Below are 27,745 nucleotides of genomic sequence, written 5' to 3' on the forward strand. Positions count from 1 at the left end.
ACTTTTCAAGTAATTAACCAAGTTGCTAAAATTATTAAAAGTAACTTTTGGTTACTTTTTTCTAAATTTTGCATACTAAAGTTCCTTTTTTTTTTAAATTTGCAAAGTAATTTTTTTCCTAATCTCGGCCTTATTTTATGAAGGAAATGAAAAAATGTTTCGCTTTTTGTCAAAAATACTACTTAGTACTAAAATATTAACAAATACTGCCTTTTTCAAGCACAGACTATCCCTACAAATAGACGAAAGATCCCTATTCATACCAGACGACCCTTCCGAAATTAAAAAATTCTTAGATCTAATTAAAAAACTTGACCTTACCAACTCGATTTAAATCCCATACGACGGGTGTAATAATCAAGTAATTACAAACACCCAAAAAAAAAAAAAAAAAAAAAAAAAGTTGCCAAAAAACAAGATTTCTTGCTAAAAATGTCAAAAAATTATGATTTCTTACTAAAGGTTACATAGACTCCTCATCCGCTTTCTCACCACCTCCTCTCCAAAAATGAAGTCTTGATTTTTTCACTGCAAAATAAATGACAAAAAATGCCAAAAATAGAAGAAAAAAACCATCGCTGTTTCGAAAACGACGAAAAAGTATCACTTTTTCGCCAATAATTGTCAAAAAGTCTTATAGTCCAAGAGCTATACCACTGTGATTGGGCCGAAATAACTGAAAGCTGGGGATGGTTTCAAAAGTTAGTATACATACCCCTATTTTGAAAACATTTGGTCTGCCGATCCGCAGCTGCTGCTTTAAAGCTCAGTGAAAGCTCGAAAGTTCAAAATTTTTCTGAACTTTCAGCTGAGAAAACTGATGGCTGAAATTGGTGCCTAATTATAGCATTTTTCGCGCTGAATCCGAATATATCGGTCTGCCGACCTATAAGTGCCGCCAAAGCCCCGCCAGACTGGGTCAAAAGGGGAGCAAATTTGACAAATTTCATGTTTTTGGGCTAAATTCTCATATAAAGCTACAAAATTGGGTTAAAAATTATTTTCAAGCAGTTTAACGGAATGCTCTATGGCTAAGATGATTTCTAGGCACCGAAATTTTTCAAAATTTTCATTTTTTTGGGGGGTGGGGCGTGAGGGGAGTATTAATGAATTCAGCAAATATGGCTTTGTGATACATCAAAATATATGTTTTTTCACCGTATTGTCCTCCAATGCGAAAAATATTGCCATAACTGAATTCTACAGCCCAAAAAACATATATTTTGATGTATCACAAAGCCATATTTGCTGAATTAATTAATACTCCCCTCACGCCCCACCCCCCAAAAAATGAAAATTTTGAAAAATTTCGGTGCCTAAGAATCGTCTTAGCCATGGAGCATTCCGTTAAACTGCTTGAAAATAATTTTTAATCCAATTTTGTAGCTTTTTATTAGAATTTAGCCCAAAAACACGAAATTTGTCAAATTTGCTCCCCTTTTGACCCAGTCTGGCGGTGCTTTGGCGGCACTTATGGGTCGGCAGACCGATATATTCGGATTCAGCGCGAAAAATGCTATAATTAGGCACCAATTTCAGCCATCAGTTTTCTCAGCTGAAAGTTCAGAAAAATTTTGAACTTTCGAGCTTTCACTGAGCTTTAAAGCAGCAGCTGCGGATCGGCAGACCAAATGTTTTCAAAATAGGGGTATGTATACTAACTTTTGAGACCATCCCCAGCTTTCAGTTATTTCGGCTCAATCACAGTGGTATAGCTCTTGGACTATTACGATTTGACAAAAATTGGTGGCGAAATTTCAGAAAAATTATTATTTTTTTCATCCCAAAGTTGAGCTTTTCCCCCAAAATTACCGAAAAGTCCCGTTTTTTATCAGAAAGCTGTCAAATATCTCAATTTTTTCGACAAAAATTGCGAAAAAATATCACTAAATTGCACAAAATTGTCAAAAAAATCTTGTTTTTTGCTAAAATTTTCAAAGCTTCTGCTTGACAAAAATTCTCGCTTTCTATTAGGCAATAAAATTGCTACTAACAAAATCTCGCCCCCCACCCCCCCTCCCCCCAAATCACCCAATAGTCTCGCTCTTTTTCCAAAATTTCCAAAAAGTATCATTTTCTGCTAATAATTCCCAAAATATCCTGCTTTTTGCAAAAATCGTCGACATCTTGTATTTTGAAAATTTACTGTCCAAAAACTCCTGCGGTCAAGTCTTGTTTCTGCCGAAAGTAGCAAAAAGTATCCAGTTTTGCAATTTGTCCCAACGTGTCCTTTTTTTTTCTACCATTATCTCGCAATTTTTGAGCTAAACTTCCCTCACTCTGACACACCGTGTTATATAAATGCATCCGTAAGATTGAAAACACGATTCCTTCAATTTCGGATAATTTTCAAGCCACCAGTATGACCTACTATTCAACAATGACCGAGTTTTACCAGTCGCCTTGTTTATTTACATTACGTCTTACTTAAGTGGAGATTTTACTGCGTGAATTATTCAAAATCTACCGAATCTTGGAGTGAATTTTTGATTAGCCGCGGTATCCGTCGAGCGAGGGCGACAAATGCAGCTACAAATATACGAGTGTACTCGTAAAGCTGGCTCTGTAATAACGCTGCTGTTTGAAAATTTACTCCAAAGACCGAGAGAGCTTAATGTATTTACGTATACGGTCAGCGAAGCGACGCGGCGCGACGTTGGAAAATCGTACATGGTCGAGACTTGCGGTATTTACAAATTTACAATTGTAATTGCGACCAGAATTATTTAAATTACCGGAACGCGTTGTTATGGATTTATCCGGCGAACTTCTCGACTCGAGTGTACTCGGTTAACGAAGTACTGTATCGATTACTCGATTCTTCTCCTCGAGAAGCAAAAGCAGACGACATAGACTGGTCAATATTAGGACGAAGAGCTACATACATATACGAGTATGAGTCGCATTTATCGTCTAGTTCTTTGGCCCCATTGGTATAATAAGGGCGTCTTCTGGGAAACCCATTTTCAGGCACTCGATTTTCGCAGATGTGAAGAATCATATTGTCGTAAATCGCTCCTTTGGAATACGCTCAGTATTCATTTACCCAACAATAAACACCTTTATTGCGTATTTTTCTCGGCGTTTATAGTATAATTGAAACACTCTGTGGCGCGATTCGGTACACGCGCAACCTCGCGTAAAAAAAACAACACCGTATCGCCGGGCGAAAAACAAATGGCCACGAAATGTAATCTAATAGCCATTAAAGAGTTTAGACGAAATGACTGTAATGCTTCCCAAGACGCTATTAATCCTTTTAGTTTTTCCAGACCAGATGTAGGAGAGATGAAGAAAAGAGAGAGAGAGAAAAAAAGGCACCGCATCACGCCACCATGTACACAGCAGTGTGTAGTGTATTAGCCATCGTCGTTGTCGAGCTAAGGTATCGCATGATACACAAAAACCGTGAGGTGGGCTGAGAGACGGTCGCGGAATAGCGAGATCGCTCGTTCGTAGAGACCGACAAATTTCACCGAGTTAATCTTTTTGGTTACGGGCTGTGCGAATTTACTGTACACCAGAGCACCGCCGAATATCGTGCAAATTTTCTACTTTCGCCGGTTTAAATTTTAACGTTCGTTGCCGGTGGTGTTTTTGACTACCTGTCTTTTCTCTTTCCATCTGGTGGTATTTTACGTAGGTACTTCGGTGCTCCGTGCTCGACAACCGACGACGTGTCGTTTCCAGATTAATGTCGGCAATTTTTAACCGATTTGCTTTATTTAATTAGAAGAATCGAAACGGCTATTACGTGGCCAAATCACACGCTGCGCGACCCGTTTATCACATTTTGGACGACGAACGTTTTTCGACGAAACATCGCATCGGTTTTCGACTCGCGTATTTCGTTTCCGTAGATCCTACGTTCGACAAATAAATCGAGATAAACATTAATTTTCTGCCCGTAATTGAATCGCCAACTATTGAAATTTATTCGTCATGTTGGCGTTGAATGTACGTTTTTTTTGCACGTTGTTGCCGAGTTGGAATTTTATTTGAATTTTATTCGCGTTTCTTTCGTTTGACCTGTTTCATCCTGTGTGCTGGCTTCTGCCCGAAAATCTACTTACAGTTTTTCTTTCTTTTTTCGTTGTTCCGAGTCTCGACTAAATCATTCCATTAAGACTAACGCGCAGCGGTATGGCAATCGCAAATTCCACGCGATGGCGCTGATTGATGGATTCGTCGTATAGGTTGACATTACTCAAACGGATAATCCTTAATTGATATTTATTACGAATCCAGCAGGTGATATGTGAGCGCGATAAGATGGATTTTAGTTTTATCTACGTATAATAATAAAGAGATATCGTCGCTGACACCAGCGAGGAGTTTACTACTACCTACTTTTTTTTTCGAGCCGCCCGCGTTATTTTGCCAGATGATTTTCTCGTGTTTTCACATTATTTTACCCTGTTAACTCACCTGAATACTTACTCTCTTTAGCTTTCAAAGTAGGCACGTGATGCAAACCTTTCCTACCTTTGAATGAGTGATAGTTCTTTCAAGGAGAAAAATTTATGACGAATCGAGTCACGGATATACAAAACAATATTTTTTTCAGAGTGCCTAAAGTGTTTCGGTTACGATTGGTTAAAAGAATTGCTGAAAAAATTCAGAAAAAGTTGTACATAAGTATTTTTCTCGCTTTGTCACGTATCTTATTTAATGATCAGTACCACATGAATATGAATCAAAATTGGGCCCTCCTTGACTCATGTCTGAAATAAAATTTGACGACCAAGCTTTCTTGAAATGTTTTATGTAATTTTTCTCTGGACAGAATATTCTTACAATTACAGTCCCCCATCCAAAATTCGCATTAATTTTGAATAACGTTCCCTATGATTATGAATGCATTTTTAGGTAATGTTTTCTTCTACATTTTCAGACAGCTCGTTCGGTGAAGAATATTACTCATTTTTTCTCGAAAAAAAATCTCGTCAAATGTATAAAAAAAGAATTCATTTATGTCTTACAGAATTACTGGTTTCATAGGGACGAATTCTATATACCTAAAAACATCTCAATCGTAAAATTTGATTTTCATTGAATTGGAATAATTTCAATTGTTGTGAATGACGTCAATCGAGATTCACGGTTGACAGTTTTCACCCCTTAAATCGTCCAATAATTTTTTTCTTTTTCTTCGGTCCATCGAGCCAGGTAAAAGTGGAAGTAGGTATGTATTTTATTTTTATAGCTTTATCCTTTTCTTCGGTTGTATTGAGAGGGAGGGGAGGGGGCGTGAGAATGTATACCAATGAAGTTGAAAAAAGCGAATCGTAAGGCTCGTACTTGGTTATTTTTTTACAGTCTTACTTTTTTCAAACAATTTTCAAAAATTTAATTTTTCCGATTTTAAGTTTTCGCTGCTTTCAAAAAATACCAAATGTTTTACTTTTTTTCTAAAAATTGCCCAAAAATTTCGTTTTTGATCAAAAATTGCCAAAAAGCTTTGCCCTTGTGCTAACTGTCTCTAGGTAAATTTCGCTTTAAGCCAAAATTTCAAAAAAAAAAAAAATACCACTTTTCATCAAAAAGTTGCAAAAAAGACTCACTTTTTCGACAAAAATTACAACAAAGTATGTAAGTATCACTTTTTTGGCAGTAATTTCCCAAGTTTTGATTTTTGCCAAAAATTGACAAAAATTCTCTCTCTTTGCCAAATTGCTAAAAATTCTTGTTTATTTGCCTAAAAATGTCAATTATTAAAAACTCTCACTTCTTTCCTAGAGATTGTTGAAACGTTTTACTTTTTTCCAAAAATTATTAAAAACGATCGGTTTGCAAAAAAATCCAAAAGGTCTCATTATTTTTGCTAAACATTGCTGAAAAAAAGTTTCATTTTTTTGCCATAAATTATCTACTATGTGTTGTCGCTTTTTGCACATAAATGTCAAAAATTTCAATTTTTTTCTAAAAATTGCTCAATAGTCTCGTTTTGTTGCCAGAGTGAGAAATTTTCACAAAACCTAAGAAAGATTTGGATAAAGTATCTTTTTTTTTTTTAGTAATTGCTAAAAAATAAAACTGTCAAAGCCTCAATTAAATTTCATTATTAAATTTTAATTGAAATTTTTTTGTTGTTTTGTAATTTTTTTTTGAATTGTTTTTGCTTTTTTGGTGTTTTTCCTCTTACATTGTAATATTTTGCTCCTTGTCTTGCAAATTTTTTGATTGTTTTTATCAACTTTTTAATCAGGCTAAAAGTACCAAAGTTACGTTTTTTTTTGTTGAAAAAAATTGAGTGTGAGCCCTGGGATTGCTTCCGAATGTATGGAAGTTGGTCCTTGTGGTGTAAAACCACAGCGACAAAATTTTCAGACCGCAAGAACACCTATCCACTTTGAAAGAGGCGAAATTGACATTTCTGTCAAAAATTTCCATCTTTGGCAGTTTTCAATTGATTTTTCCAAACTCGCAAGGATAATAAGTACTTCTCACGGTCATTCATGAATTTTTTTGAAATTTTTCGTAGGATATGTTGTGTACTTCACTTGGATGCACGTTTACGTTCCTTGTTATATTGGTGCAAAACCTTCAAAAAATGCAAAGTCAAGGCAATATCATGAAAGACGCTTAACTGTGTAAATTGAATACGCCATACTTACACCTGGATTTGAATTAATTGAATTTTTCAATTTTTTCTCATATTTTTGTTTGAAAAATTGAATCTCACCATTTGCATGTGGGAATACCTGTAATTTTAGAAAATTTTAAATTTTATCTGCGAGGACTAATTTTCATCAGATGCGATTATTTTCAAATTTTTAAAAATTCACTCAATCACTACAACTCAATAAGTGTATAATTTTGAACCCAAAAATGCGACATTTTGTAGGTGGGCTGACCAAATAATTTCTGATGGCATTTCACAGCAGCTTTTTCGGTCTTTTGGAGTGATTTGAAGATCCACACCTCTTTGAAATCTGCACCAGTCTTCGTAACCTACTTCCGGCCACTTCACGAAGAATATCGAGCCGATCAAGCTAAAAAACAAAAGTCGTAAAAAAGCTAATGTTTCCTATTGAGCAGAAAAGGTCAGCTACTCTGCTACAAGAAATCTGGAACCGTTTACAGGAAACGTACATATATCTACTACATAAACGAAATGAATTTTCAATTAATTAATCGTGCTGCAGACTGGTCGAATAATAAAATAGGGTGAATCCAGATAAGTTGGTAGATATGGGCTATTAAAAACCAACTTATCAATATTTATCACGATAGGCGGTTCATACAATGGCAGCTGCGTGACTACACGAGACGTGAACTCGACTCGATCAAAGTGGCGAGCGGGGTGCGGTACGGTGGCGGCCAAGTTCTAAAATACACACCTCACGCCTAATCGTATACGTAATACGTATCGACTTAGTATTTTATTGGCGTGAAATTCGACTAAAATAATCAACACCCTTCTACCTTAATCACTTTCGTCGAGTTCGATTGAAAAAAAAAAAGAAGTACGAAACCTACCCTCTCGGTGCTACTGCTGGGTTCGAAGGATCGCTATTAAAACTATTACCATCCTTTCACCTCCTTGGGTGTGTATACGAAGGGCAAAAAAAAAAAAAAACGCGTGCACATCGGACTTTGTCATTAAGCAAATGAAAAGACGTATAAACGGCGACGACGATGACGACGATTCGAAATTATACGACATTACATATACGTACTTTGCAGTCGTAAAAGCTAGAAACGCGACCGGGCAATCTTGCTTCGGGATTATTTGTCCATTATTTACGATAATACGTCGCTCGGCATTAACCCCATTCGGCATGTTTAGAGAAATTCTCCCTTAACACGGGCTGGTTCGCGAGCTCTCTCTGGTCACCGCACCACGTCGCAGCGCCCACCACACACTAAAATCCGATGATTCCGTTGCATATAGTAAGCACACCTCCTGCCTGCTGCGCCTGTTCTCCGCCTCCTTGGCACAGTCGGCGGTGGTCTTCTGGAGGTACATATGGGTATGTGTACGTGTACGGTCGGCAACGATGGTCTGAAGGGGGGTGCTCGGTGACATCGGGGGTAAATTCAATTTACCCACTAATCCCGTCGTTTGCATAATTCTAGTTTAGACGGACAACTCTCTATGTACCGTGCAGAGTACTATGTAGGCGATATTCTAATTAAAATTATACTACAGTAGTGAGCCGCGAACGCATTCGAACCACTTCCATCCCCCTCCTGCGCCTCGAAATCGCCATACTATCGAGTAATTCTTTATACAGCCATATACGAGCTCTTTACAAATTTAATATACACAACGTCAGCAACGTATATAACAGAAATACAAGCACAGGGGACGTGGTCGAGGATCGGGGACAGTCGACCAATAATGAATGCGCATTGTGTGTGAATCAGCAGCAGCTCCCCATACTTCTTTAATTTAGTCGCCAATACGAGTAATTCTTCGTATACGTAGAGCAAACGCCTGTACACGATGGCAATACCATAGACACATACTAAATCAATTAATAATTATGGCTTGCTCGTAATACACGAGTGCAATGAACAGATGTTTAGCCGCAAATATGACGCTAGAGACCTCAAATATGCTCGCATATCGCTGCATTAGAAGTGTATTCATCGCTAATACTACCCCTATCGTGAAGTGATATTCGTCAAAACGCGTTCCAAGAGTGACTCGTGGTCACTACAACCAGGAATTCCGAACAGTAGAAGAAAGTAAAGAAAACCACCACATCAACCAATACAGATGCCTCTCTCCTTATGGCTGCTGCTTTGCTATATTGTCCAACGTCGTGGTTGTCGTGGTCTCGAAGAAAATCCATTGGGTGCATTGGAGCTGTCGAGCATCGCCTCCTCATCTCACCGTTCGAGAAAACTTATTAACGTTAAATTAAGCCGATCGTCGTCTTATGGCTAATTTAAATAAGATACTCTGTGTGACCATCTCATCGTCTGTGCATTTACTTCGTGTCTCTTTTATGTGTACGAATATCATCGTCGTTTAAGAGAACGACTTTTAAGCAAATTAAAGCGTGCACTTCGGAGAGCGAAAAAAGCTTCGCGTTTCGCGCGGAAACGAAAAACAGCGATGGACGCGCAACATTTAAGTTACAATGCCGGTCACTATTCACTGTCGAGTTGCTTCATTCGAGGAGGTTTTCATCGCCCTACCCTGTGCAGTGTGCAACGTACTACATACAAGATGAAACGCTATATAATTGTTGTTTTTTTTTCTATTTTTATTTCTTCTTCTTCCTGCTACTCGTAATCTTCGTTATTTCATCCGCATGGAAGTTTTATTCCAGAGTTGTTTTAATCATGCCATATCAACTTTATCCGGACCCGTGTTGTTTTATTGTTTAATTCGGTCTCGTAAATTGGCTTGAATTTACAGCGTGTAAACGAATAATGTACTTTGAGAGGTCGTATGAAAGTTTTAAACTATGTTATGATGTGAATAACTCGTATTAGCTCGATTTTCTCATCGTTGTTTCGTTTGATCTCGAAATTGTCTTGTGTCGTTTCATAGCTACGATGTTATGTGCTGTTATGTGAGGTGAAATTTCATCGTCATATTTTGATTGGTGGATTTTGGCTTTCAGAAGAAGTACCGGAGGGAGGTTGGAGAGATGGAAATGAAGTGCAATTAGAAAATTGACGTTATATACTGATGTTCAGCGTCTACGAAAATTGGGAGGATATGAGTACCTTCATATCTTTGAAAATTGTATGTTTCAAGTTTTGAGCAGAGTATCATTGGTCAGAGTTATATACTCCTGAAAATGACTATCTCGAGATATTATTCATAAAAATAAATTGAGCCCCCCACCCCCCACCCTTACACTATGGCAAGGCTGGTGGCAAACCAATGCTTTTTTCTAAACTGTTGTGTGATTACATAATTGACTTTTGAATACATTTTTGAATGAAATCGAATGACATGCAGTCGAATATTTTATACTTGGGTCGAATCGATATGGAATGCTTTGTTGTGTGCAAAAATACCCCTAAAAATTGTAAGAAAAAATTGAGAAAATATGTATTTCAATTTCAGGGATGCTTTCAGTTTTTTTTTTGAAATATCAAACAAAGTGCCATGGGAAAGAAGAAAGGAGAAGGGGAGTTTACGAACTATATCCAGAAGTCAGTGTTTTATGGCAAAATTTTTTGATTTTTTTTTTAAATTTGTGTATGTACTCGAAGTATGTACCTACGACAGATCACTGAGAAGCTTATTCAAATTTTTACAGAATTATTCCTTGCATTTAACATTTCCTTTACAAATTCATTAAAAATCATTCTTGCAAGGGTTGAGGAAGATGAAAGAGGAATTGTATTTAAAAATTGATGGTAAATTTTAGCTCATGACGTATCGCACAATGTTATAGATTTTTTATGCTTGTCAGAATTTATAGAAGGGGAGGGAGGTAGGTATGGTTTTCATAATCAGGACGTTGAACAATTATCAAAAATTGTTGAAAGTTTCTTAAAAATTTGATACAATCCCATAAAAACTGCGTAGAATTACATTCATTTGGAAACTTACAAAAAATTGGTTTTCACATCAAAATTGAAAAAAAAACAGAAAAGATTAAATTATTGGCAAAATTTAATTGAAATTAGATACAGAATATCGTAGCAAAATCAAGAAAAATGGTGAAAATGAAGAAAAAATTACCTACTTAATGATTTCCTAAAAAAAGTTCAAGGCAGTAAATTGGTGGAAATTACAGAAGATGTGCTTGAATAAACGCACAGGAATCATGAAAAAAAAAGTATTTTGAAAATTTCAATTATTATGTGGAACATTTCTTCCTAAAATTGCAAAAAATGTCAATAAAATTGCCTACCTGAAATTAGGGGAAAAATTGACAAGCTTTACGTTCACAAAATTATTGTAAAATTTTGATGAATTGTAAATAAAAACGACAACAAATTGTCGGCTTACTACAAATATTTCCAAAAGATTATCTGTCATCAAAATTATGTGAATTTGTACTTGTATTTCCAATATCCGCAATTTACATTGAAACAAAGTTTTCTGTAACGGATTAATGCATTTGAAAATATTTTGCTCCTGGCGCGGAAATCCCTGATAAAAAAAACACACCAGCGAAAGAAAAAATAAGACCTTTCGCCCCTCCATCCTCTTCCTCTTATAAAATATTATTCGTATGTATCTTTCAAGAATCGGGTAAGTACAGACAATGACAGATTTATAAAAGTACTACTCGTATTATTTTGCAAAGAAGTCTCCCATTCTTATCCAAATGACAAATAAATTAATGAAAAAAAATTTCGGAAAATAATAAATAAACTCAGTGTCCAGAATTTGCAAAAAAAAATCAGTAAACACAAAAGTGAAAGTAGTTGAAAATGAAAAAAAAATGATGACAAAGCTATACACTTTTATCAGTTATTCTAAAAATTACAAAAAATACTGACAAAATTATCTGAAATTTTGGGCAACATAATTCACATATAACAGTGAAAAATCTATAGCAGATTTTCATTTAGTCATTCCTTCATTTGACTCCAAAAAACTGTTATTGGCTAGAGAGAGAGAGAGCTATTTAGAACAAAAATTCATAAGCATGCCCATTATAAAATAACTATCTAATAATAGCAAACTTTGATACTTATCCCAAGATGAAATGTTTCAATATTTTGCTGCTTTGAAAAGTAGATCATTCGGGTCCTAAGTGTTAGAATCAGAGCCATCAGGGGTGGTACTTGAAAAAATGATCATCTTCATTTTTGGATTCTTTCCATAGAAAATTTCTCACGCCTTCGCCGCCATTTCAGGAATTCTTTTTAGTTGTCCTCCAAGAACTCAATACCCTTTTTTTAGACTTGGTATATCTTGGATTGTCATCTCTTCCGGTCCTCTCCTGAGAGGTGACAGTCTCTATACTCTGAGTAAAACTTTTTCTACGAATCGGTGCCATTCTCTCAATTTCATCGCTGAAGAGGTGCCATTAAATAGAGATGTGACACTAACGTACAAATGATAGACATTATTGCAATGAAAACTGACATTTGAAAATATTTTACCAATTGCCATTACACGATTTTGGGAAAACGGAAGGAGTTCTTTAATGCCTTATTAGTGTTGAGCCGATGGATAAATAATTATGTAATCGTAAGTATCGCGGTTATAAACATTCATAAAAGCCAAAAGGTTATTAAGTTAGGTTAGGTTAGGTTAAATCAACACATAGCATGAAGCTGTTAGCAAGTTAGCTAGTAGTTACTTGACGTTGTGTACGTATTTGCTATATCAAATGTTCGCGCACTAACACATCGTACCCCCTGTATAAACTTCGAGAAATGCGGAAGAAAGACAGTCTTGGATGGAAGGGGTTAGGGGGTTGCTTCGTTTCGATATATCGTGTACTGTGTGTTTGTACTGTAGTACGAAGACAGCAACAAGTGCCAGCAGTTAAGAAAGTCTTTCAAATTCCCAACGGGAAGCCGAAAAGTCAATGCGGAGTATTATTTTACTTATACGTGTGCGTATGTGTATAGCGCGTTTATCCAGATAGCGAATAAGCTGGCCATATAACGTTTTGCAAGCCGAACTATCTGAGATCTTTGTCGATACAAATGTATCTCTATCTATCCGGCAGCAGCTCAGGTGTAAGATGGGAAATAAAAGGTACTCTATATCAGATTTACAACGGCCATTTCGTCGTTCGAATACGGTTTATTTTTTTTTCGCCACGTTTAAGCCGATATCCTACCATGTTGTTGGAGGCAAAAGGTGTAGTAATGAAATGAAATGGATATCGTACAGACGACTCGGGACTCTATATAGGAGCGGGCGAAGGAAGAAGGTAAATTGTAAAGCTCGTATCACCGAATAGAAATCTCATTTTGGTATCGTTTCTTATTACGAAACTAATTAAAGAAAATAGTTATTAAAAAATTTATTTTTAAATTAGTCCGCCCACTTGACCGGCTATTATAGGAATTCCCGCGTTTTCGTATCGAATTCAAACTGTACATTACATACAAGGTGGTTTATTGTACCGGCGTACTCGTATATGTTCGGTTTTGTTCTTCACAGATGCTATCGTGTTGTACGATTTAATTAAAACTCAACGGAGACCGGAGAGAAAAAATCGTTTCGCACACGATTTCGTGCGTACGCGCGCGTTTATCGGTACACAGAACGATGAATTTTTCAATTAATTTTTTCTTTCTTCTTCTTTTTTTTCGACTCGGTTATGTGTAGTATAGTTTTAGTGTATTGGGTAATTTAAGCTCACAATTGGGTATAGTGTTGGGAAAAAGTATATGTGAGAACTAATTTTAGATAATTTTTCTCTTATTTTGTTGCAGGTAATTGAATGGTTACGATAGTGTAGAATATCAGGGGTAATTGAGATGTCTCGCCGCTGTTGGGTGGTTTATTGAGAGATAACGTGTTGAGAATTCTCAACTCGAATATTGGATCAGCCTTTCTTTCAAGGTGGACATTAGGACATTACTTTCAAAAATGAAAATCAGCGTTTTGAATTCGGATATGGTATGTTGAATGATAATTTTGAATAGTAAATTTATTTTTGATTCACAAAATCAATTTTTTTTTTTTGAAACAATTCATTTTGTTTCAAGCACATGGACCATTCTTTGAATCCTGTTAAAATATAAACTATTTTTAAGACGAGTTCATAAAATGCAAATTTGATTAATTTCCCCAAATTTTAAATTTTCTGCCCCTTCTCCTCACTTCCTCGAGATCCATTTTGTATCTAAAAAAAAAACATTTTTGACCACATTTTGAAAATTTTCAAAGAAAAAGATGATCATAAAATGCCAACAATTTATAAATTTTTGAAACCGCAGTCGAATTACAACAAGGTTTCAAAAAAAGAAATCGAAACTAGTCCTCGTGCCAGTTTCACCCTAGCGACCCTTCAGATCTTCGTGCTCGATTTGCCTGCTCCCTCAATCACCTCTAATCCTTTCGGGGTAAAAAAAAATCGTAATTTGGCTCGCTTTATTTTTCCTTATTTATCGAACCAACTCATTAATGGTATAGGTTTATAGGACGAGGAAAAAAACCAAACTAAAAAAAAAAAACTCTACATTACAGCATATACATACGAACGGAATTAACGAAGCCATTAAAGCCTTATTGTGTATCGAATGACTAATAAAAATTTCGCGTTAATTCATTAATACCGTTCGAGCTCGTGTGGAAAAAAGAGCTCAGTGCGTGGATGGGCCGAGGGATGCGAAAAGGGGGTTGAAGTGAATGTGTTTTTCGCCAATCTATATACTCGTATACGTGTACACGGCGGCGGCTATCTGGCGTTTGAAAAATAGTATACGGTCTACGCGGTGTTCAGATGGAATGAACAAAAGTGGAAAAAATAAATGCGTGGCTACGGCATACTGGCGTTAAAGGGAAAATAGGAAAAAAACGGCGTTCATTCGGCGTAAAGAAAAAAAAAAGCGTCGAAAGGATTAAAAAATTACACACGTGAAAAAAAAACATCGACCTCGGTGCGCGTCGGCCCGCGAACAGAAGGGTAAGCTGAGGGCTCGGGGCTCGGGGGTGGGCATACGTAACAAAATCAAACGGTTATTATAATGTTTGTGAAATGTAAAACAACCATTTCCCCACTTTTCACCTCTCTCTCGCTATCTTATTCGCGTTAAACTGCAATAAACACATCGCGAACGGAAAGCACGAGTAAATTTCGAATACGAGCTTGAATTTTTATAGTCGACCGTGCGTATCGGAAAATGCAGCAGCGTGTAGTTTTCCATATTGTTTCGACCTGACTGGGTCACCCGAAAATGAAAAAATACCCCCCTATGTAACGTCGAAGCCATTTTTTATCGCCTGTTCGAGCCGTGTTTTTTTCCACCTCGTGCTCCAACTACGTACGTGGTGGATCCGCGAAGTAGGAATTGAAGCGGATTCGAGTTGTAAAAAGTGGCATTTTTTTTTATTCGTTTGTTAATATATGTACTGAAATGTGGAGTGAGAAAAGTGGAATTTTTTATCGTGAATAAGAAAGTGAATTTCTCGACATTCGTATAGAGTTTTGAAGAAAATGCCACCCCCACCCCTTCCTCCTCTTCTAAGTTATTTTTTGATAATCATCAGATTGATGATTTGATTGTCAGGAATAGTTCAACTCCTCAAGTTCAGGCTCAAAATAATTATCCATTTATGCTGTTCAAAATTTTCTGAGGGTTGGTGAAGCCTATTGAAATGAATTGTTGTAAAATGACTTCAAAAAGATAAAGTTTCAAATATTTTCAATTTTCCATCTCGTTCGTTGGCATGTCTCTCAAATTTCAGAACTAAATTTTGAACTGCCGACGGTAATTTTTTGATTTTTCTCAAATTCTTGAACATTAACGAATTACAAACCCTATTCTATACATCAGTCAACTTCCGCCTTCTCGATTGCACTTTACAACCGTTTTTCAGTGTTCCGGAACCTCTTGTTGAAAGCTCAACTTTTCTTCAGCATGCTATGAATTTGGTGAGTGCTCGAATTCGACTTGAAAGCAATCGCAATTTATGTGAGTCGTCGACTGTCTGCTTTTTTCAACATTTTTCAGGAAGTCGATTACCTAACTTCAGCATGAAAAAAGCTGGTCAAAAAACCACTCTTGAGGTGTCTCTCCCAAAATCGGCTCAAATGTGGATAAAATTGTTAAACAGGTCGAGTATAACACACAACTGGATTTTTAGCTGCCCAACTTCATATTCACGCCTTCTGGAGCAAATTCGATTCTGGAGAAATTGAAAATCGCACTGGAGGCTCCAGAATGGCTGGAAATTGCGAAATTCGTCCTCAGAGGGTTAGTTCTGGACGAAATACAACGATTCGCGCAAATTTCAAAAATTTCCTCACACATGGGAAATTTCTGATTTTTAACCATTTTCCTTATGTGAAAAGGTCAGAAACCCACTCTTGAGGTGTCCCCTCCAGAATCGGCTCAAATGTGGATGATCTCGTTAAACTCGTCGAGTATGACATACAACTTGATTTTTATTTGTCCAACTTCATATTCACGCCTTCTGGAGCATATTCAAAATTCTGGAGAAATTGAAAAATCGCGCTGGAGGCTCCAGAATGGCTGGAAATGATGAAATTTAGATTTGAGTATAGGCTATCAGTTTTAGGACTTATTTTGATCATTTTTACTGATCAAGTACGAACTCTTTTTTTTTAAAAAGCATAATTCATCAGAAACAGTAAATTTTGAATTTTCAAGCGTTCTCCACAATTCGAAAAATGAAGGCGGGCTGCTGAAAATTTGGTTTTGGGAGTTTTAGACCATTTTCTTTCCAAAAATCGCAGTCCCGTTCAAATTGAAGGCGGACACCTCAAGAAGTTCCCTTGTTAGTTTTTGACTTTATTTCAGATCTCATCAGAGAAAAATATGAGCGTGTGGGGCATCCAGCTATCGAGCTCTCCAAAAAAATCTTATCAAAGCAAAACAAAAAAATGAAAATTCACTTTGAAAAATTGCCACGTTTTTTTTTTCAAGTGGGGTTAAATACGATTTAAAAATCGTATACTTATTTGCACCTTATTCTTTCTGACGCCACTTTATGACATTTTTAGAGTGTCTAACAGTCCTCCTAACCCTGCAAGTCCGGTTTTTGTCCGTTTTTTTCTTCTTTTTCTATCAAACTTTCAATTTTCAATTCATATTTCTCCCATGTATAAAGTATTGAAAAAATTTAATCGCGAAATTCTCTACAACTCGTAATGTTTCAATTTTGAAGTCATTTTTAGAGAATAGGATTGGATTTTTCAAAATGAATCTGTTGAAAAAGTTTGATGGAAGTGAAAACATTTTCCCCTCTCTTTTTCAAACGCAATAATAAAATTGTCAAAGGATCAATTTACATTAGAAAAAAAAGTGCATTTAATAAATGATGGAAATTCCATTTAAAACGCTCAAATGGAGCTTGAAAATTTTTAAAACAAATCCTCTCCCCCTTACCTCTCAAAAAGTGATGTGTTGAAAAACCGTTCCTGCCAATGAAAAATTGAAATTGTAAAAATGTTTTTAGACACTCTCTTCTCCGAAAAAAATCTTGGAATGTACATAACCCGTCGTTAAATGTTTGCAAAATTGATTCCGAAGTCCTGTCGTCCTGCCGAAGATCTGCTTTTTAATTTTGAAATTTCGTTATACATCTTTATTAGCCAAATTTTTGTAAAAAAAATGAGCTATTTGCGGTAGGCCAGCAGTTTTTAATTTATAAGTTTCAGCATCAATGGTGATTTTTACATTTTATGACCTGGAACCTGTTCTAATCGATCAAATAAAATCAAACTTGGGGAATGGGGTTCTTTTGGGAGCTATAATTGACCCATGCAGTTTGGAGGCTAAAAGTTGAAAATTACAGAAAAGTCATTTTTTTGGAGAAGCATAATTCGGCCCCAAATTGATGAAAATGGTCCAAATTCATACCATTAGTGAGTAACGCCATTGTGAACAACATATCCAAATTTCAGCTTCCTAGATCATTCCCACCCCATTTAAAGGAGGAAAAAGCTGATTTTGACCCTATTTTGACCCCAAACCACTAAGTACATATTAAAATTGACCTAGACGAAAATATCCCCGCGAACATGCTCAATGAACATTTTGCTTGTGAAGAAAAACCCACACAGTAGGAAAGCATTGCAGCGGAGCTGTAATTTCATACTCATCATGTCACCATTTTACTTGAATGTTTTCAACTGATGAACATCGCCATTGTGTTTAAAAAGCCTACAAAGTTCCTTGTACAAAAATTTGGCTCTTACGTAGCGGCAGACTGCTACGACTTTTTTTTTGTATTAGGGTGTATTAGATTTTGATTATTTCTTTCTTGCTTAAAAAAATTCAATTTCTTTTCATTCGAACTATAGATGACAATTTTTCAAAATCCTAGTAAATATTTTGGGAATTTTTCGCAAGTTTTTCTTATGAAACTCGATCAGAAGTCCTTATGAACATTTTGCATTATTTTTCGCGCCAATATCTTCAACTGAAAACCTTTTCCGGCTCTTATCCTGTTCTTATCATGTAACCACAAACCCATCAGGAAATTCACCGCAAGGAATACGAGTTTTGTAACAACGCAACGACACGCTGGATGCGATAATAATTAACGATATCGAATGCAGCTTTGCTTGCACGTGTACTGAGCATCCGTTTACGTGTGACTTTTACAGCTCCTCATTGTCGTTATTGCACATCGTAAGAAATCCCTTTCTCTAGTAGGTACTTCATTCTACGCCCTCATCTTCTAAGTATACATACAAGATGTAAAGAGTACACCTAGTGCATTATTGTGTATGGTACTGTGCAGTAAATTAAGAACAAATCCAAACAGACGATTCGAGCGACGATGTTTACTCGTCGTAAATTCGCGGCGGTGACGTTTTTGTGGTGTATTCCATATGACGACCACACCATCGTCACAACACTTCCCTCATGTATTACAACCCGAAGACAACACTGCACGTTAAGTCTTATTCATAATCTAAAATGTACACACTCAAATAACGATTTCGCCCGCAATCGGAAGCTGGCGCAAAGGGGACACTTTGGTGACAATTTCGTGCTTTGACTATGACCGACGAGAATGATTTTAAAAATGGGGGTATACCGCATCAAAAATAAGAGATACAATCTTGCGCAAACATTCATAAAAATTTATCGTCTTCCCGTCGTACTCGTAAAAAAATAATCTTCCAACGAAACAATGCCCTGTACCTCGTCTCAAGAAAAACATTCGTTTATAGATTTTGCTCTTTTTTATTTTGAATAGGTAGACGTTCGCGTCGCGAGTCGATTCGATAACCGTTTACGTCGAACCTACTCTAGAACGTCTTTTCACATCGCGAAGTGTTGAAAATTAAAACAAAAAACTACCCTCGAACGATACCATCATCTTCTTCGTCGCGTACCTACTAGAAATATTAATACTAAAATTCAGCGAAAAAATTAACAACACGCTGATAAACCGATCGAGTTTTTATCAACGTATTTCTATCGACGTTTTTCCAATTTCCTATTTTCGCAATGTCTTTGGAAAATTTAACGCTTAGATGCCCTTTCGCGAGCTATTTCCTTCACTCCATTATGGTATTTCACTTTTAGCAGTCTTTCTCGGCTCCTACCCCCTCTCATCTTCATCTGCGCTATTGATATCTTATACGTTCGCGTTGTATAGATTTACAAATCACCTAAGTTTTTACTCCTGATAGTATCTTGGCACTACGACGACGATGACGATAGTTTTTAATAATAATTTTCTATACTAATTTCAGTTGTTCGTTACCGAACTATAAGTATAAGAATACGTATACGTTTACCCTCTCCCCCTCAATTCATTGTATATCGAATCCAAGTCTCCGTTGTATAACTCGAGTTCATCGAATACCATTCCCCCATATTCAGTTCCCTCTCTGTTGGCGAACCACCGAACGTATTCTTACGATAAGGAATTTTTTCCACCGTTTATTGCGTCAAGCTGTCAAATTTTAACAACGAAAATATCGAAACCAGAAAGTATAAGATACGCTCTACCAACAAGAGTACCACTATAGGTACTCGGCGAGATATCTTTTTCCCTTCATTTAACCTATTATACTCCGGGTATACTCGCTGGTAATTTTTTCCTCCGCTGCACCCCGGCTTTTGGTGCTTTTTTCTTATATTTTTCGTTAAGTTTGACGCGTGCAAAACTCACGATAAAAGTACGATACGTAGTGCCAGCGTTCTGCTTCCACATATAAGCCGAAGAATCTCGCCTGAAAATGTATATGTGTAATGTATACTCGTATATAGGATGGTTTTTCAAATCGAAACGTTCTATTTCGCTATACACATTACGACGACGGCGAAATGGGGAAAAAAGAAGCAGGAAATTATCGCCCATGATTTAAACAATATCTGAGCATTAATTTCACCACTCTACGTTTATTGCCTGCTGCCATTACCGTAACCTTATAATACCTTCCACCTTATACGATACGAGAGTGTTGGAAATTTATGAAAAATTTCCTACTTCTGGCTTTTCTCGGTATCCAGGTCCGTTTATTTATATAGTAGAGAGAGAGTTTAAAAACAAATATTTTCTCGGTCCATTTTTAAAACTGCTATAGGTATACGGGGTGCTGCTGCTTTCGGCGCTCACCCTGTATACGATCTTTTTTATCTAGTTCTTCATTAATTCTATCGTGGAAAAATTAAAAGCCTCATTTGCTTTTCGCTATAATACGACGCGTAAATTAAAAACGAATTAACGTGTAGTGGGCTCCTGTAAAGATATCAACTTTACCGTATAATTATATACCTACTTTAGGAAACACTAGCTTATGATTAATAGTTTAAAATTCGACGCGTTATCCTAAGGTTGTTTTTAACGTTGTACATAATTTTTTAAGCCATGGTTGAGCTCGCGCCTCGACAGCGAAAAAAAAACAAAAGCGCGAAAAAAAACTAGGTACACACCAGTCCAGGGATGATTTATCTTTTGGGCTGCGACGACGCGACGTAGGCAGCACCTTATACAACCTATCTACCCTAGCTGTGTATAAGTGGTTGGTTTGCACAGGCTGTATACGCAACCACCTTCGTCGCAGTACTTTAGCTTTCATTTACTTTTAATATTTAAGCATTGTATATGGTATTTTTCATTTGCGTAAATGTCTCTCACCTCATACAATACTGAGTTTACGTAGAACCTGGCGGCTCGGTTGATAGTATATGCTCGTAAAATGTCATCGTGACGTGTTGGGCTAAGCATATATAAAGTTTTCCATTCTAACAGGTTATTTAAAGCGACATTTTAGTTGGTATTTTTCATTGTTGTGTGAGTGGGTGTAAACAAAGTTGGGATAATTGAAATGAAAGTTGAATTACAAAGGTGATGTTTGGTGTTTAAGGATTGGACTCCAACTGACGGAAAATCTTTCTTAATAAGGAGGTTTTTGGATCATATAGTTATGAAGATGCTGGTATGATTTGATGTTTCGAGATCTTGTTCAGCTTGAACAAGTTTCAAGAGCTCAAAAAACTGCCGATACGAGTGATCAAATGGTTTACTGGATCATGAAAACGCAATTTGTTTTCGTTGTGAGCTCAACTCATTCACTGAAATAGGGATTCTCAAAGAGTTGAAATTTTTTGAATTGAACCATGGAAAATGAAATGAAAAATTTTTAAAGTGATTTTTCACTTTTTAAATCTACAGTGAGTAGGTTTTCAACATTTTTCAAAATTTGGCAAGTCTAACCGAAAATTTCTGTGAAATTATCTCAAAAGAATCTGACACGAATTTTAGCTCTCCGAATCAATATCTACTGGATTCCTCACGCCTTCCTGTTTCTCCGTAATCAAGAGTTTCTCAAGGTTTCAGAATTTTCATTGAAAACGATTTCCAAAAAAATACCATAGTTATACGAGATTTTTGCAGGTTTTAATTGAGGAATGCAAGTTTTTGATGTTTCCCCCTTCAAGTTCATTTTCATCAAAATTTTGGTTTAATTTTTAGCACTGTTGTTTTTACTTCATTTTTGATCAAATTTTACTTTCTTCATTCGTACGTCTCAGAGACATAAACGAATAATAACGAATAAATGGTCAACTATTTTTCTGCCACTTTCTAAAAAAGGAGAGCAAAAATCGATTTCGCTCCTTCACCTCTTAATACTTTAAAAAGTGAGAGGTAAAAGTGACCGTAAATCCAATGACTATCTTGAATTGAAATATTCATGGGTATAAGCATAGAATTTTTTTTTCACAGTTTCCTCCAAAATTTTTGGATTGTTGCATTTTTGAAGCAAGAAGAGCACAAAGCTCATTTTTCAATTTTTGGTGAATTTTTAAAAATATTTGGGTCAAAAATATGAAAAAAATCAATATTTCGTTCAATTGATAGAAAGCTTAAATTTAGTAACTCAGGATCCTACCCTATTTTTGACCCTTTAAATCAAGTTGGAACGGTTCAGAACCATTTTAGCAGCTCTGGATACTCCAGCATATTTTTTGGAGGTTGTTAGTTGGAAAACTGAAACTCAAAAACTCTTATTTTCAACATGCTGAGTCGATTGAAGATAGTTTTAAGCCGTTTTGGAGCCTTCAGCGTGTTTTGAAAATTCAAAGAAAGCATGAGAATTCATGCCTATTATTCTAGTGATTCGGTGAGAAGTTGGCAATCTCGAGAATTTATCCAAAAACCATCCCAATTTCAAGAAAAAAGCATCGGATTCAACTTTTTTCGTACATTTAAATCGTTTTTTTTGTTTTTTTTTAAATCTCACTCTCTCTCCCTGCTTTAGCATATCCCCCTTTTTTTTTTGAAAATTAAGCGTAGTTTTGAGGAAGGGAAGGGAAGGGAAGGGAAGGGAAGGGAGGGTAGATATGTTTTGCAAAATTGATTCGTTTATGAGGAAAAAATTGAGAATTTTAATTCTTGCAGGATATTCCTTTCCTGAAAATACTTCAATGCGAATTGGAAAATTTAAAAAAGTTATGATAAAATTTGTTCTTGTCTCTCTTTTCCTTCGGGTTTTTTAAAGTTCATGTTTAATCGACTCAAAACGCTACCTATTAATAGAAACAATTTTGCAGCAATAAAACTGCGGAACCCAAGGTGTTTCTATTCATTACATTCTAAAAATATGTTCAATCAAGTGTTCTTTTTCGAAAATCATATGACTCATGTAATGTTGTTGGAATTTTTATTTGCATAATGAGATATTTCACCAATTAAATTTCACATTAACCTTGGAATCCTCGATTCTCATTCTCATATTAATATACTTACAACACCTACAATTCCTACAATACCTACGTCCTACATAGCCAACAATTGAAAGATAAACGTTTTGAGACTATCAAGTTTTTGACCGATTCATGTGGTTGATATCTTGAGGCACCAAATTGCAATGCAGAAGTTACTTTTGTTGTTTTCGATTCTACTGTGTGCAATCCAGCAGGTGAAATCAGATGCGAACTTGGGTATGAAATTTTACGAGTAAAATGTTATGTTGAATTTTTAATCAAAATTTAAGCTCAATTTTAACCTAAAGATTTTAACAAATCGCGTGTAATTTCCATACTGTAGATTACTTCATTATGAGCGAAGCTTATCTCCCAGAATGTCGTGCCAATGAAGATGCCAATACAGGATTTTCTCCATTTTATGTCGCTTGTACTAGAACAAATAATGGTTGCGAACCCGCTATTCCCATTTTGAACAACGATGAAGGATACGTTACCATTATTCCGGATGAAGAGAGACATCACATTTATTACGGATGTATAGCAGATCTGGGAGAAAATTTATTCAACTCGGAATATTTTAGAAAAGCATTGGTTTTGCGTAAAGCAATAAAGCCAGTAACTATTCGTTCATCTTTGAGTTTCGAATATTGCTTGGAAACTCGTAAGCAAAGATGTCGATCGGAAGTATCTCCTCAAATATGGATAGCCTCCGGTAAGAGCCTGGGAGTAGTGTCGTACAGTATTGGATTTATTGTATGTAAATTCATTATTTTTGAAATTATTTACACCCGTGGAACATTTTAAAAATTATTGAACTGTCTTCTTATTTTCCGCTGCAGATTGTGGGTTCTAGTGAGGTGACTCTAGCCGAAGTTCATTTTAGTTGTGACATATTTAAAATTCCTGTTCGAACCAAACATTTTGTGCATGGAGTTTCATTGGCAGTACCCATAGCACCTGATCCACTTGAGGAACTTATATACGAAGGAAATTCTGTCTTCTTTAAAAATTGGGAATTGGAAGACTGTATGATATCTTATGAGAGATTCAATGTGTGTTTTTATTTTTCCCTCTTCTTCTTTTTTTTGAATGTATTCACTTTGTCATGTACCTATGTGTATTTCCAGGAAACCGATAGCTATTCGAGGAAAAAAATTAACGAATATCTAAAACTAAATAAACTGGATACTATTCCAGAAAGTGAGAAAATCGTGAAGGCTCATTTGATTCCCGAGTACGATATGATAGATCCCAGTTGGAAAAAAGTGTCTCGATTTGCTCAAACCATCATACCGATGTGGGAAGAGTTATATTTAGGAATATGGGCTGATGTGGAAGAAATTATAAGAGAGGTGGCATTCATGGTAAGTGACCATAAAAACGCCACTTCAAAATAGTATTGACTTACATATGTGAAGTATGTGTAATGTGTTTTCGATAGAATCAAAGGAAACTGACTGTTTTTTCTGGAATCCACGAACAATTAGCTTTTAATGCTGAACCGTTTACACGTTTTTTCTACTTGAATGAACGTAACGTTGCTGTTCCAGAAATGATTTGGAAAATGGTTGTAGATGAAAACTACAGAGTGAACAACAAAAAAGCTATTGTAATTATAATTCGCAATATTTCTAAAGAATTGGAAAATTTGAATATTTTTGCCGAAATCAAACCACCATCGTGCCAAAAAACATGCGGCGATTTTGGATGGACCAGTATCGATAAACCAAATGTGTATTGTTGTGAAGTGAACGAAGTTAAAAATCTTATAAACGAATTACCGGACATTGCTGGTAAACAGAATTTTGATATGTTGTTTAGTAATTATACTTACTGATTTGCTGTAATCAACAAGACTTAGGTTGTCTTGTAAGTAACTGTCGTCTATTTTGGTATGATTATTACTCGTACATACATATTATTATTGATATACATAAATGTTCCTCTACCTGCGTCTAATTGTTGAAAGTATACTGAAAAAAAAAATTAAAATTTCAATTACATATGGAGAATCGTATGATTTAAAGAATTCATCTCTCCTCCCCTCTATGAAGGAGCGATTTGAGGTTGTGAACCTTTCTGACCCAGTGACTTTGAAATTGAATACTTCTTTTAGTCCTCTACAGGTGAGTTGAAGATGGATTGATCGGGAATAGGTACATATTTAAATTTCTCATCAATTTTACGGAACTGTTCTGCCATTAAAAATTCCATTTTTGAAGAATTAAGAGTAAATTTGTTCTCAGCAAGTTGAACCCCCCCCCCCCGATTTACGTATCTATCACAATCATTTTGATAACATTTTTAAAATTCATATTTTTTCACCCTTTTTTGTTGGTGTTAAAAAATTATCATCAAGAAATTCTGTGCGTAAAAAAATCACGATTTCCTCGAGGAAAAAATCCAGCTCTTTAGCAAGAGCACGTGTTTCTTCTTCCCTTTGCTGAGAGGAGAGATAATTTAATCGACACCTCCGAACACATGTTGTTTCGTTGTATTTTTTTTTTCACCACCGCGTACACCGTATACTCGGTGTTTGTTAATTAGACCGGAGAATATTTTTGTCGCTTTTACGCTAATTTACGAGCGCCTCGGATGACTGCTTTGGGTAGAACAAGGGTAGAACGGAGACCGACGAGTCGGTGGTGACATTTGCCGTGTATATTCTATGGAAGCGTGCGCTCAAGTGAGCCCTTCTTTACCCTTTTTTTCCTATTGTGGTGGCGTGTAGACAATTTGTCATTTTCGTAATTTTTCTTCTTACAAGTAGCAGCAGCAGCAGCAGCGAGTGCCACGAATGAAATAGCTCGCAGAGAAAGGTCATTTTTAAAAAAATATATTAGATCGTCTCGAAGGTCAGTGTTTAATTCTCTGCTCACGTGCTATTCTCATATATACAGAGCTTCGATATAAGGTGCAGTATAGTACGATAGAATAAAGAACACTGAAGAAGTTAATCTATACAATGGTATAGTATACGACTCTACACAGCTCTTCTTTCTTTATATACTTACTTTTACGTTGTACGAGCGAGGGGAGAAATTCGCACTTTTATTCGGACACCTCGCCTTTTAAATTTTTAATCACACCGGTCAGCGTCGGCGGGCATTGTAATGGATTTACGAAAGTAGCGAGAAACGATAGTCGGTGAAATGGCTTTTTATCTTAATATAATTTACGCATTTATTGGATTTCGACAACTCGTAGTGTAAGAGAAAAGAAAAGTTTCTTGGGCGAAAGTTAGCCCGAGCTTTATTTGTTATATGTAGTATGGTATAGTACGAGTGAATGGAATGGAAATGGTTCAGTATATATTTGTCGAGAAGTAGTATAACCATCGCATCGCCTTTGCGAATTGGTTTTATTATTTACCGAAAAAATTTGCTCCCAGTTTTTACTGAATTATGGACGAATTTACAAAATCGAAAGTTTCCATTGTACCGCCTCACGTCGACCGATCCTCAGGTTTCGACTGTCGTCTTCGTCGTCGAAATGAAAGTTGTGACGAGCGAGCAAACTTTTTAGTCGGAGATTTGTTTTTGAAAATTTCACTACCGTTTCCCCGGAGACGAGGTGCTAACTTCGATAAAGAAATCTATTAATGGAAAAATGTTTTGTCGAGATTCGAGCCGCACAGCGTCGTCTTAGTTTTGTACTATTTTTTTTCCTCCTGTGCCGTTTTGCTTACTTTGCCTTCGAGGTACGGTATCTCTAGCGTGTCGGTGTAAATTTCGTTATTACTTTCGTGTGCGTGGTGGAGAGAAAGAAAAAGAGAAGTTTATCGGTGGTTTGCTCTGAAAAGTGGTGTAAGTCGAGTTGGTGGAAGTGAAGATTTTTTTTTTGGTAGATTTACTTTTCCTCGTAAAAGATCCATTGACAGAGTGTTTGGAAGTAGGTAATTTCTACTAATACGTAAAAAGAGCATACCCAGCTAAAATAGGTACGTGAAATGGACCCATTCTCGGGTTTTGAAATTTATCAGTAGAAGTGTCTTTTGAAGTGGTTTTTAAAATTTTTTCGGTTGCATTATTCAAAATTAGTCAGCAGTTCAATTAGAAAAAAGTGTCAAGCTAACTGACTTTTTTATGGACCAAAAAATTCAGTTGGCTTTTATAGAATGTGGATTTAAAATGTCAAAAAAGGTGTTTTTGGATTTTTGTTAGTTACATTCTGAGGTAGAGGCTGAAATTTTTTTTACAGGACGCTCTTCAATGAATCCATGTGTATATCCACATGAATTGAAAACTAGTGTAGTAACCCCTGTCTTCAAAAATGGAGAGAGAGATAAACTAAATAATATTACAGACCAATATCAATTACCCCAGTATTCCATAAAAGATTAGCATCCTTCTTTTAAAAACATAACTTACTCCACCCATCTTAGTTTGGCTTTTGAAAAAATATGAATACTACTTCTGCAATTTATAAATTTGTTCATGAGATATTGAATGGTCTCCAACATAAGAAAAGTCTATTGGCAATTCTTTGTGGTTTGTCCAAGGCCTTTGATAGGGTTGACCACAAAATTCTGACAGAAAAACTGGAGAGATATGGTGTTAGAGGAATACTACTAGATTGGGTCAAAAAGCTACTTATCTGATAGAGTCCAAATTGTAAAAATCAACAATAGCACATTTTCTGATATGGAACCTATTGAACAAGGGGTACTTCAAGGATCTATCTTAGGCCCACTGTTTTTCATTATTTATATCAATGACCTACCACCTTATTTTGGATATAGTCTCACAGAATTTGCTGATGATGCAACAGCTCTTCTAGAAATTAATGAAGGTGTTGATAGTGATCAGATTCAAGGCATCATAAATGATTTTATAGCTTGGTTTTCAGCAAACAAAATGATACTCAACTTGAATAAAACACATTACATGGGATTTGGGAAGGTACCTTCCTCTATAACTGAAACTTACAGTATAATTGAATCAACTAAATTTTTAGGTGTCTCAATAGACTCTGACTTGAAATGGAATAT

The 27,745-nt window shown here is 36.0% G+C and overlaps 2 protein-coding genes across 3 annotated transcripts in view; both read left to right on the forward strand.

Moving 5' to 3' along the window:
* Positions 1 to 27,745, forward strand: part of LOC135833008 (limbic system-associated membrane protein-like) — a 489,776-nt gene that overhangs the window by 83,674 nt on the left and 378,357 nt on the right. The window lies entirely within an intron of this gene.
* LOC135833002 (uncharacterized) lies at positions 22,825 to 24,758 on the forward strand. The gene is made up of 5 exons (XM_065346583.1): positions 22,825 to 22,989; positions 23,096 to 23,508; positions 23,595 to 23,807; positions 23,883 to 24,119; positions 24,197 to 24,758. Exons 1-5 carry the CDS (start codon positions 22,917 to 22,919, stop codon positions 24,590 to 24,592), a joined length of 1,332 nt encoding a protein of 443 aa, XP_065202655.1. The 5' UTR covers positions 22,825 to 22,916; the 3' UTR covers positions 24,593 to 24,758.

The sequence above is a fragment of the Planococcus citri genome, chromosome 1, assembly GCF_950023065.1.
Source record: "Planococcus citri chromosome 1, ihPlaCitr1.1, whole genome shotgun sequence".
NCBI classification, from domain to species: domain Eukaryota; kingdom Metazoa; phylum Arthropoda; class Insecta; order Hemiptera; family Pseudococcidae; genus Planococcus; species Planococcus citri.